This window comes from Miscanthus floridulus, chromosome 11 (assembly GCF_019320115.1).
Source record: "Miscanthus floridulus cultivar M001 chromosome 11, ASM1932011v1, whole genome shotgun sequence".
Lineage (NCBI taxonomy): Eukaryota > Viridiplantae > Streptophyta > Magnoliopsida > Poales > Poaceae > Miscanthus > Miscanthus floridulus.
This window is the reverse complement of record NC_089590.1, coordinates 64,481,679-64,494,062: the sequence shown is the minus strand read 5'-3', so window position 1 is coordinate 64,494,062 and position 12,384 is coordinate 64,481,679. Positions and strand designations below refer to the sequence as shown.

Genomic DNA, 12,384 nt, shown 5'->3' with positions numbered 1-12,384 from the left:
AGCACGGACCACGCGGCCCACGCCATACGACAGCACCCAGCTTGGCCAGCTATCCACAGCTGTTATCCCCGGCCGGCGTACGGTCCCGTACCTGTCCGTCATCACGTCATATTGATTGATACTACGTCCGTTTTCGTTTACTTGTCACCGAATTTTTACTGTACTAACTTTGACCATACGTTTTTTTCAGCAAAAGATTTTTAGATACATCAAGTTTTTACATATACGATTCTTTATTGAACATACTTTATTAATGTTATATACATTGAAGTATCTAAGATTTTTTTAGAAAAAAAAACAGATAATCAAATTTACTACAGTAAACAGTTGCTGACAAATAAACACCACCGGAGGGAAGTATCGTGAAGAGGGCATAGAGGCAGGGGCAGCCAAAGCCAATGCAGACTCGCAGAGACGCAGAGCCGCTCGTTGCATTCATGTCCGGATGTCCAGAACTCGAGATGTCCTTCACCAAGGCCTCGTTTAGATGCCATTAAAATTCCAAATTTTTTCACTCTCTCTCCATCACATCAATTTTTAGCCGCTTGCATGGAGTATTAAATGTAGGTTAAAAAAATAACTAATTACACAGTTTAATTGGAAATCACGAGATGAATCTTTTAAGCCTAGTTAGTCCACGATTAGATAATATTTGTCAAATAAGACGAAAGTGGTACTATTCATCGGATTGAAATTTTTTCAGCATCTAAACGAGGCCCAAGATTGTCGTTGCCTTCCGTTTCGCTGCCGCGGTGGCGGTGCCGGCCGCCGTATGCGAGTCCTTGTCGTTGTGGCAATGGCATTGGAATCCGAGACAGGCTACGCGACGGCGGAGGAGGAAGGTGACAACGGCCTCGCTGTCTCTGGCGTTGCCTGTGAAGCTTGGCTGCTGTCTCTACGAAGTCCCTCTCCGTCCCCGTACATCAGCTAGTTGCACGAACGCTCGTCTTCTTCTGCCGCAATTCAACGAATCGAATCGAATCGGCTCGGTGTTTCGCAGAGCCAGTGAACGTGATTTCAAATTCGAATCCCTAATCCGTACTATTTGGGATCTCAGAAGTCAGAAGGCGAGTCTGAGAGAGCAGTTGTTAGCTTCCGAGGCAAGGAAAGGATGCAACGGCCCTGCATTAACCTCTCGTCTTGTATAGTTTACGTTACAAGTTGTTGTAACGCTACAAGGATGTCCGTGATGTACCTTGCGGAATGCGTATTTCAAATGGGACGCGTATACATTGCTACAGTGAGGAGCGCGCCAGAACAGGGACAGACGCTGCTGCCCAATCAAACGCGGCAAAAAGAACTGTTTTTGCATGTACGCCTTCACAACATGTAGAAATGCAAAAACCTTGCGCGATACTTATTTGGTTGGCGCACCGGTTCCAGCTAACTGTGCTCACGATAACGCTGCCATGATGGCGCCTAATAATTCACGGGAACTGACACTATTCTGAGGCGAAAGATCAGTCGAACTAATCCACTTCGGTGGGTTCCTGATTATCCTATTGAGGGCCTTTCGGCTCTTGTATATCTATTTTGTTTGGCTTGCTGCTTTGCATCGTCTACGGTAGCCCCAACGTATTTTCCTACACCAAAGAGGAGACCGGAAAAGCGAAGAAAGTACGGGGTTCACCTAAAAGCACGGGTAATCTAATCACTCTCTCTATCCAATGCAATGCATGCGTCCTCCTGAAATTTATCAGGACGCCTTTAGTTTGTTGTAGTACGTATGTTGCAACAGCTTTCTCTACTTCAATCAAATGCATAGCTGTCCTTGCTACGAACTCAGGAGCTAAATCTTCCAAACAAACAAAAAACGTATCAGCTTTCTGAACTCAAGTGAAAAGAGAGAGAGAGAGAGAGAAAAAGAAGCAGAAATATTCATGCATGCAGGTTTTCTGGAACTCATCATGCATGCAAGTACGCCTAGTACAGCATTCGGATAAACCATCGTCATTTCCCCTCGAGTCGAGAATTGCGTCACAGACGGTCGCCCACGAGATGATGAATCGATGAGATTATCAGTCAGAGCTGAATGACCCCCCGTGTCGCAGAGGTCAACCAGCCGGTGGCTGGCAGTGCAACTCCCCGGCATCAGCTCGCTGCTGCCTCGCTTCACTCTTCTCCCTCCCTGCCGGCCAACCCGACTGCTGCACAGCCACGCCCGCGAGGTCGCGACCGTGATCCGCCTTTGTTCACACACGTCAAAACCAAGCGGCGGCCGCGCCTGCGTGGCCTCCATGCAACGTCCCCGGCCGGACGGACTGCGCCAGTCCCAGTCCCACCGACCACCGTGGCGCGCGATAAGATTCGCCAACCGGCCCCAGTCCCTCCCGCTGCACCGTCTCCACGCTTCAAAACCCCCCGCTAAACCTTAACCTCCCGAGTCCACCGTCGCCACGCCCAAAAAACAGAGGATTTTCACACCCAAACCGCCACAGCCATGCGTCTCCTCTGCTGCTTGGCCGCTCTCCTCGTCCTCGCTCTCCAACACCAATGCCACGGCCTACTACTCCTCCCGCTCACCAACACGCTGCTCTCCTCGCTTCGCGGGGCCAATGACACCGCCACGCCCGTGCACCACCTCCTCCGCTCCTCGTCGCTCCGCTCGGCCGCGCGCCACGGCCGGCACCGCGCGCGCAGGAGCCCGCCGCCGCCTCACGGCGGACGCCACCGCCAGCTCTCGCTCCCGCTCTCCCCGGGCAGCGACTACACGTTGTCCCTGTCCGTGGGGCCGGCGTCCGCAGCTGCGCCGGTGTCGCTCTTCCTCGACACCGGCAGCGACCTCGTGTGGTTCCCCTGCGCCCCCTTCACCTGCATGCTCTGCGAGGGCAAGGCCACGCCGTCGCCGGGCCACTCGAGGCCGCCGCTGCCGCCGCCGCCGGACTCCCGCCGCGTCCCCTGCGCGTCGCCGCTCTGCTCCGCGGCGCACGCCTCGGCGCCACCGTCGGACCTCTGCGCCGCGGCGGGGTGCCCGCTGGAGGACATCGAGACGGGCTCGTGCCGCGGCGCGTCCCACGCGTGCCCGCCGCTGTACTACGCGTACGGGGACGGCAGCCTCGTGGCGCACCTGAGGCGCGGCCGCGTCGGGCTGGGCGCGCGCGCGTCCAGCGTGGCCGTCGACAACTTCACCTTCGCCTGCGCGCACACGGCGCTGGCCGAGCCTGTCGGGGTTGCGGGGTTCGGCCGCGGCCCGCTCTCGCTGCCGGGCCAGCTCGCTCCGCAGCTCTCCGGCAGGTTCTCGTACTGCCTCGTGTCCCACTCCTTCCGCGCCGACCGGCTCATCCGGCCTAGCCCCCTCATCCTGGGCCGCAGCCCAGACGCCGCCGCAGCCGAGGCGGACGGCTTCGTGTACACGCCGCTGCTCCACAACCCGAAGCACCCGTACTTCTACTCGGTGGCGCTGGAGGCTGTCTCGGTAGGCGCGACGAGGATCCAGGCCCGGCCGGAGCTCGCGCGCGTGGACCGCGCCGGGAACGGCGGGATGGTGGTGGACTCGGGAACCACCTTCACCATGCTGCCCAACGAGACGTACGCGCGGGTGGCCGAGGCGTTCTCCCGCGCGATGGCCGCGGCGGGGTTCGCGCGCGCCGAGCGCGCCGAGGAACAGACGGGGCTCACGCCCTGCTACCGCTACGCCGCCGCGTCGGACCGCGGCGTGCCGCCGCTGGCGCTGCACTTCCGGGGCAATGCCACGGTGGCGCTGCCCCGGAGGAACTACTTCATGGGGTTCAAGAGCGAGGAGGCGGCAGGGGCGGAGAGGAAGGACGACGTGGGGTGCCTCATGCTGATGAACGGCGGGGACGCGTCCGGTGAGGAGGGTGATGGGCCCGCCGGCACGCTGGGCAACTTCCAGCAGCAGGGATTCGAGGTGGTGTACGACGTGGACGCCGGCCGCGTCGGGTTCGCACGCCGCCGGTGTACGGACCTGTGGGACTCGCTGTCTCGCCGGTGATGCTTCCACTCTCCACTTGTATTGTATCATCACCCACTCACCCAGACGTAGCTTAGCATTTGCTGGTTGTGCTTGTACAGAGCCAGAGCCACTGCCGCCGCGTGTGTTTAGTGCCATGTAGTAGTATGTTTAGGGATATCTCGCTTTCTTTGTAGTTTTTGTATGTTGTAATAACTTGTACTAGTATATTCTTCGGTCTAATCATGTCGTTCTTGTTGTAAATGAAATGAAATCTTTAATAGCCCGGTATTTTCAATTTGTGTGTCAGGCTGTGTTTAGTTCATGAAATTGGGGAATTTGACTATTGTAGCACTTTCATTTTTATTTAGTAATTAGTGTTTAATCATAGACTAATTAGGCTTAAAATATTTGTCTCGTGATTTCCAATCAAACTGTCAATTAGTTTTTTTCGTCTATATTTAATGTTCCATACACATATCGTAAGATTTGATATGATAGCTACCGTATCAATTTTTGGGAAAGTTTTTAAGAACTAAACACAGCCTCAAGCGCTGTGGGAACCTGTGTTGTTGCCAAGATCGAAAAGGACTCCACGGGTTTCTAGCAACAGGGAGACAGCAGTAAACAGACACGAAGCTTTGGCACATTTGATGAATCATTGTCCTGCTGATGCTGTTGCTGGTTCCGTTTCCAAATTCCGAGATCTGCGGCCCGTCCCACGCTGGAGAGCAATGGCATTCGAAATCGCACAACACCTTGGCACCTTACTGCAGGTTACTCACTCTGTGGCCGCGTTTAGTTCCCTGCAGATTCGGCGCCGCCTGAATTTGCCGGACAGTGTAGCTACACTGTAGTGTTTTGTTTTTATTTGGTAATAATTGTCCACTCGTTGACTAATTAGGCTCAAAACGTTCATCTCGTAAAGTACAACCAAATTGTGCAATTAGTTTTTGATTTCGTCAACATTTAGTACTCCATGCATGTACCACAAATTTGATGTGACGGGAAATCTTCTTTTTGCATAGTGCCAAATTGGGAGTTTTGGTAAACTAAACAAGAGCTGTGTAGAAAAAAACGAACCTGAACACGAATGGACGGAAAGAGCCTATTTGACAGGGCTCGTGTAGCCTTCGGAGCTTCGATAGGAGCTGTGTCAAACGTCTGTATTGAAAAAGGCTTTACATAGGGAGCCGGTTAAAAGTCGGAGTTATTTTTTATTTGCGCAGGAGAAGCTTAAAAAACAAGCTTCATACGGCTCTTTGCTGTGGATTCACGTCGTCTAGTGCGAAGAACCCGTTTTGCCAAACGTTTTTCAAAACGGCTTCAGCTCCTCCAGAGAAACTGCTTCTTCAGATAAACCAGAGCCAGAGTCATTTTCAGAGAAGCCAGAGTCCTGCCAAACTGACCCTAAACAAGGCCTTGTTTAGATTGCAATTTTTTTTGTAATCTAGACACTGTAGCACGTTTCGTTTGTATTTGACAAACTTTGTCTGATCATGGACTAACTAGGCTCAAAAGATTCGTCTCGTGATTTATAACCAAACTGTACAATTAATTATTTTTTTATCTACATTTAATGTTTCATACATACATCTAAAAATTGATGTGATGGAGAGAGAGTGAAAAAACTTGAAACTTTGACCTATTCTAAACGAGGCCCAAAACACCACGATGCAGGTCTAAAAAAAACACCTTGCGCCTTGTTTAGATGCCACCAAAATTCTAAGTTTTTTCACTTTCTCCATCACATCAATTTTTAGCCGCTTGCATGGAGTATTAAATGTAGGTAAAAAAATAACTAATTACACAGTTTAGTTGGAAATCACGAGATGAATCTTTTGAGCCTAGTTGGTCCACGATTGGACAATATTTGTCAAATAAGACGAAAATGGTACTATTCATCGGTTTAAAATTTTTCAGCATCTAATGATTGCTGTTGCACTTGCACGGGAAGCCAGTGGATTTTGTAAAAAAAAAAGGATAGAAAAAGAGGACGGAGAGTACAGTGGCAGGCAGGTTTTGCAGGCGAGCAAGGCTGCAAAGCCGAGAAAATGACTGGATGTATGTACGGACCACGGGAGTGGCTGCGCACGTGTGCAGTGGTGAGCCGAGCATGAGCTGGCGGCCTTTGTCTCCTGCTGGAAAGGCAGGGCGAGGTTCAATGTGGTACAGAAGTTGCATGGTCCACCTGCGTCAGAAACGACCGGAGTCCGTCCCAAAATAAGCCCCGGCGAAATTTTTGATGAAAGGGTGCTGTAGTATTTTTGTTGTTATTTAATAATTAGTATTTAATTATAATTTAATTAGGTTTAAAAGATTCGTCTCGTGAATTTTGTCTAAACTGTGTAATTAGTTTTATGTTTTATTTATATTTAATGCTTCATACATACGTCCAAAAATTTGATGTGACGGGAAATCTTGAAAAATTTTACAAAATTTTGGAAACTAAACAGGCACTAAGTGCTCATAACGTGTTTGACTAAATATATACATAAAAGTAATAATGCTTATGGAATAAAATACAGCCTGTTCGTTTCGTCGTAAATGATCGTGGATTATTTACTGTCAGCTGGTTTAGCTGGTTTGATATGAAAGAAAAATATTGTTTCAGTTTATAATCCACGATCGTATAAGCCCAGCCAAATACGCTGACATATTCTTAGATTAATCATAATATATATTTTCATAGTAAATCTATTTATAGAAATATAAATATTGATATTATTGTTTATAAAATTAGTCAAACTTTGACTCCTTAAAATACGAAATGAGCACTTTGGGACGGATGGAGTACTCCTCATCTTTACGGTGCCTAATGACCGGTAAATTCGTGGATACGGAAGGCTCTGGTTGGGGGTTAGCCTAATGACTGGTGTCCGGATCAGCTTTAAGCCTTTAATAACTCGTGCTCAAAAGGCTCTCCTCTCATCTGCTTCGTTTGTGCTGGCGCAGGCCACTAGCCCAGCTAAATCCGAGCAAGTACGATACCATAGCAACTTGCAAGTACGCAGCTAAGAGCGCAAGGAGGCTCGTTTAGCAATGTGGGAAGGAAGTTGGAATAGGCGTTGGGAGGACAAAATCTGCACTCTGCACGGCTATCTGCGGTGCATTATGGGCTGCAACAACAGATTAATGTGTGTGCGCCAGTTGCTATAAATCACGCTTCAAATTTGAAATCTGACCGTGTTCTTTCAGCTTAGGCCATATTTAGTTTCCAAAAATTTTTGCCTCCTACGGTAAAAGAGCATGTTTGGACATATGCATGAAGTACTAAATATAGACGAAAAAAAAATTAATTGCACAGTTCTCGGCAAAATCGCGAGACGAATCTTTTAAGCCTAATTAGTCCATGAAAAGCCTTAAGTGCTACAGTACCCACGTGTGCTAATGACCGATTACTTAGTATCATTAGATTCGTCTCGCAGATGGGTTCTGTAATTTGTTTTTTATTAGTATCCAAAAATCCCTCCCGACATCCTTCCGACACATCCGATGTGACGCCCAAAAATTTTCATCTCCCCAACTAAACACACCCTTATACCTGCTCCAGCTTCCTGGGAGCAAACAGAAGTACTGCAGCGTTCACGAAGAAGGAAAACTAGAGACCATAACAGAAGCAGCAAACATAGGAGTTGGCTGTAACTTGATTATAAGGATTAGTATCTACATATATTATTTATCAATGGTGGATCCATAGTTTTAAAGTTGGTTATTTTCAAACCAAAACCATCTATTATCACTAGTTGAACATCACTACATCGCGCCTGTCCGTATGCATGTCATTGTGGTCGTCAGCCTTAGGTTTAAGTGGGATTAAGATTTGAATTGTACTTGAGGATTGGGTGTACTGGTGTAGATAAAAGGCGATAGATGCTCACACTACCCATGCATGCTGCATGCACCCATGTGTGATTGAGGCACGCCATGCCTATGCATATACCCATACGTGGCTGAGGGACGGAGGAAGATCTTACGAGCTGTTTGGTTGTACCAACGAAAACGCAAACGTAATTGAAATAAAGCTGCAGACGTTATCGGTAGGAGATTCATTTGAACTTATTCCATTACATTTGCGTTACTGTAGAAGGAACCAAATACTTCATTAGTTGACCGATTGACGAATGATAATTTATGTGAGCTTAAGGAATTCTTGGTGTAGTGTGTTGAGAGATTAGGCTGATAAGTTGCACTTTTTGATAGCGAATAGCAAGAAAATAATGGAAAATGAAATGCAACTAACATATATTTTTATACTTGATATATTCATAATGGTTTGATAAATTTATTGGGTATTACCTGCAATACCTAGGCACTTATACAAGATCCGCCCCTATATTATCTATTACATCTGTCCTGAAAAGATTGCGATTTTAGGGTGTATTCTTGGTTAAAGTGTCCAAAGTTTGACCAAATACATAGACAAAAATATTAATGTTTTTTGCACCAAAAGAAAACATATCTCATATGAAATCTAATGATTGATGTCATAACTATTTATGTCTTTTATAAATGATTGGGCAAATCTGAGAACTCTAACTTGATGCTAGAGTTGTATTTTTTTTCGGACGGAGAGAGTACCTATCTATAGAATAGCGATAAAAGAAGCCACCACATTCACCGAGAGAGACTAGAAATTAGCAGATTAATCGAAAAAGGAAATAGTTTGGACATTTTTTTAGGAACAGGAGGGGTCCAAACCCCTATAAATAGTTTGCACCGTTAAATTTTATGATGATATAACAACCTAGATTAAACCAAAGAATATAAGTCTAATATAATGAGCGCGTCACCGTCTATCTATTTCTAATATTTTATATACCTCCATCAGAAACAAACTGTAACGGTTCACATTGACTCTAAAGTGTGCATCCATTGTAAAAAAGAACATATCTAATGGGCAAGAATTACTAGCTCTACAGTATCTATAATTGTTAATCATAGGTTTTTTTTTCATCGTGCAAGCAAATAGCTTGACTCCGTAAAATCCCATGTACCCTACTTTTTATTTTATGTTCTATTCACTTGAGATGTAGATATGAGCATCCCGATAAAAAAAAGACACATGCCAGAAAACACAGCCGCCACCAGCCCTTGCTCCTCACCGTTGCCTAGGGGCCCTCTCATTCTTCCTCTTCGGTGCGTCTGCCGGTGGTAAGGGGACCCTCGGCGTGACATCCATGGTTAATCGCACCCACGGGTTAACTGCCATCCCTATCTTTATCTCTATTATGCTGGTCTCTACCGAGGAGTCAGTGTCAAGATATTACAAGCAAATAGCAATCCAGCTTGGCTCTCATTTGCTAAACAAAAAGAAATAAAAGCTTGCCTCTCATTTATGCTGGTGCACTGTTCTTCACCGGTGAGCCTGGATGGCCACCAGGGAGCATTTGAAGTTTCAAGTTTGCATACGCCTGGCAGCGCACTGCACACATTCGTGCACTCGTGTTCAGGCTGTGCGACAGGACGTGAATTGGATTCACAGGTCAACATTAATTTACCGCTGCCGGAAAGAGCTTTTCGCTTGGCCCTTGTTTAGTCGCTTGGCCCTTGTTTAGTTGCCCGATTTTGGACAACCAAAATCACTGTGTCAGCATTGTAGCGCACTGTAGCGTTCGTTTGTATTTGGTAATAATTGTTCAATCATTGACTAATTAGGCTCAAAATATTCGTCTCGTAAAGTACGACCAAACTATGCAATTAGTTTTTGATTTCGTTAACATTTAATACTCTATGCATGAACCCAAGTTTAATGTGACGGAGAATCTTCTTTTTTATACTGTCAAAGTTTGGATTGGGTGGGAACTAAACGTCCCTCGGTACACATTGAAGCACGAGCGCACATGAATAGGAATCCTATTGTGTTTGGCCAGGGGAGTCAATGCCTTCAGACTGCAGTAGGAAGAATGAGGTCACGCAGCCTTTTGGCTGTGTCTTGTCGTAAATGATCGTAAATTTTTAATTAAAATAATATTTTTCTCTCATACAAATCAGCTAGCAGTACTTTTTTACGAATCAACAATGGTACGAACCAGTCAGCCGAACAGACTGATGGATCTTTCTAGTAGTGATTTCAAACTTCCAACAGGTAGGGATGACAGGGCGATGATCAGCCTATTCGTTTGTTGGTTTCAGTAAGAGCTTATCAGTCAGCTAATAATATTTTTCTTTCACAACAAACCAGCAATAGTCAGGCTTATCAGTTCAAAAACCAACCAACGAACAGGCCAAATGTTTGCAAATGCAGTTGACCATTTTCCAATGATATTTCCCTGCAATGTCAGTACTCCAATATACTACTCCGTCACGCTCCTGAATGCACTATTAACGCTAATTTGTGCTCGTATATTCAGGTAAACTCGGTCACGCTCCTGAATGCACTATTAACGCTATGTTAAGTATTTATTATTTGGATTCTCCATTGCAGTGTTACATGGCCCATGATTAGTTCCTCCTCAACTCCCAACTTTGGCACTACGTAAAAAGAAGATTCCACGTCACATCAAATTTGCGGTACATGTATGGAATACTAAAAGTAGACGAAATCAAAAACTAATTGCACAGTTTGATTGTACTTTGCGAGACGAACATTTTAAGCCTAATTAGTCAAAGATTGGACAATTATTACCAAATACAAACGAAATGTTATAGTGACGCTACAGTACATTTTGCCAACTTTGCACATCCAAATTTTAGCCACTAAAAAAGGCCATGGTTCTACCATCTTTCATAGCGAAACAGAAAGAAAAACATGCACATGGGCTGAACCGGTCCAGTTCACGAGGGCCAGTTTCTGTACCACCCGGCCCACGCTGACACGAGGCCGCTAATCCCCAGCGTGACGGCGTGGTTGCAGAACGGGTTGGGATCGGTTTCCGCGACGGCGATGACGAGGTCGGCGACGTTGGCCGCCGTCGCCATGAGCCGCATCACCCTGTCCGTCCGGATCTTCCGCACCTCCTTCTCCGCGTCCCTGCCGCCGCCGTCCCTCTCCCTCAGCAGCTTCCTCTCCCGCCGCAGGCCCCGCCTGATCATGATGAGGTCCATGGCGACGAAGAACACGTAGCCGACGGCCTCGCCGAAGGACGACACGTAGCTGGCCCGGCGCGCCAGCCAGGGCTCGAGGACGCCCACGCGGGACAGCCACGCGAAGTGGTCGAAGAAGAAGTAGACCATCTCGCCGGCGTTGGCCAGCACGGCGAGCGCGCCGAACTCATCCCCCGGCGGCGGCGGGCCCCGGCGCAGCGCGTTGAACCCAGTTAGGAACCGGCCCGACCGGAACGCCTTGCGGCTCAGCCCGGACGCCGTCTCCCAGCTCTTGGCGCGCTGGGCGAGCTCCGGGAGGGAGGAGGACTCGGCGCCCCAGTGCGCCAGCTTGGACACGTACTGGAACGTCTTCACCAGCTTATCGATGCCATCGCGCTTCGCCAGGAACACCACCAGCTTGTCGAGCGTGTCGCCGGTGCTCATGGCTGGCTAGCTAGCTAGCTAGACGAGTAGACGCTGCCTGGGGCTTGGCGAGAAGCACGACGACGCGTGCGCACACAAAACATGGGTGAGGGCGTCAGGCTGGAGTGGGAAAATGGGCGCGGGGTGCGTGTGGTTTGGGTGTTTGTTTTCGGATAGAGGCCCTGACGGGTACTTGGCCAGGATGCGTTTGCCCTCTGCTCCAAAGTGTTGTTTTCTGGTGGTGATGACTGATGAGGATTGGGAGGGGATGAGGAGCGGGGAGCCAGCCACTGAGCAGGAAAGCTCCCCACATCTTTGTCTGCTTTCTGTGGTGCCTGGCTGGCTTTGTTGCGAGCAAATGGAATGAATAATGGTAGCTGTGGCTGCATGAAAAAAAACAGGGCAAATGGAGCTTCTTCTGAATCAATAATAGGTTCAACAACACCTGTCGTCTTGATGATGCCGGCATCATCCTCTGCAGGAAGTTTTCCCATGACAAATTCTTGGTGCGCCGCAGAGGCTGCTTGTATTTTTAGCACTGTAGCAGCAGTGCCTTGTGCCTTTTGGCAGCCACAGCCGCCTAGGCTGGCTTCATCAAGGAAACGAACAGGCTGGGCAAATTAGTCTGTCCACTCTCATGAAACCTCCTCCATAGTAGGCTTTCAGGGGAGAAATACGCTAGCTTAAAAACAAAATGTTTCAACTCAAGAAGAAAAATATTCTTGCATAAAATATAAATAAAAACATGTTCCAACTTCTTGAAGAAAATATTACAGCTTCACTAGAAAAATGTTACAGCTCGGTAAGAAAAATGTTCCTGCTTTATGACCAAAATGTTTGTTTAAGAGAAGTCTATTCCAACTTCATGAGAAAATATGTTCCAGCATCGCAAGAAAAACTTTCCAACATCACAAGAAAGAATGCTATAGATTCAGGAGAGAAAAAATCTCATGGCATATTTGTGTGAAATAAGAACATCATAAATTAATTGGAACACAAATTGAAAAGGACCAATAACCATTTTT

At 47.5% G+C, this 12,384-nt stretch overlaps 2 protein-coding genes across 2 annotated transcripts; one reads left to right on the top strand and one right to left on the bottom strand.

Moving 5' to 3' along the window:
* The first annotated feature begins 2,388 nt into the window (after positions 1 to 2,388).
* On the top strand, positions 2,389 to 4,188 carry LOC136494295 (probable aspartyl protease At4g16563). The gene has a single exon (XM_066490465.1). The coding sequence runs from the start codon at positions 2,441 to 2,443 to the stop codon at positions 3,950 to 3,952; it is 1,512 nt and encodes a 503-aa protein (XP_066346562.1). The 5' UTR covers positions 2,389 to 2,440; the 3' UTR covers positions 3,953 to 4,188.
* Positions 4,189 to 10,438: 6,250 nt separating this feature from the next.
* Positions 10,439 to 11,572, bottom strand: LOC136494329 (peroxisomal membrane protein 11-4-like). Its single transcript, XM_066490493.1, has one exon. The coding sequence runs from the start codon at positions 11,378 to 11,380 to the stop codon at positions 10,688 to 10,690; it is 693 nt and encodes a 230-aa protein (XP_066346590.1). The 5' UTR covers positions 11,381 to 11,572; the 3' UTR covers positions 10,439 to 10,687.
* Between the last annotated feature and the right edge of the window lie 812 nt (positions 11,573 to 12,384).

What these genes read in the sequence shown, in the direction of transcription:
- LOC136494295 (XM_066490465.1), top strand. Translation starts at nt 2,441, where the DNA reads ATGCGTCTCCTCTGCTGCTTGGCCGCTCTCCTCGTCCTCGCTCTCCAA.
- LOC136494329 (XM_066490493.1), bottom strand. Translation starts at nt 11,380, where the DNA reads ATGAGCACCGGCGACACGCTCGACAAGCTGGTGGTGTTCCTGGCGAAG.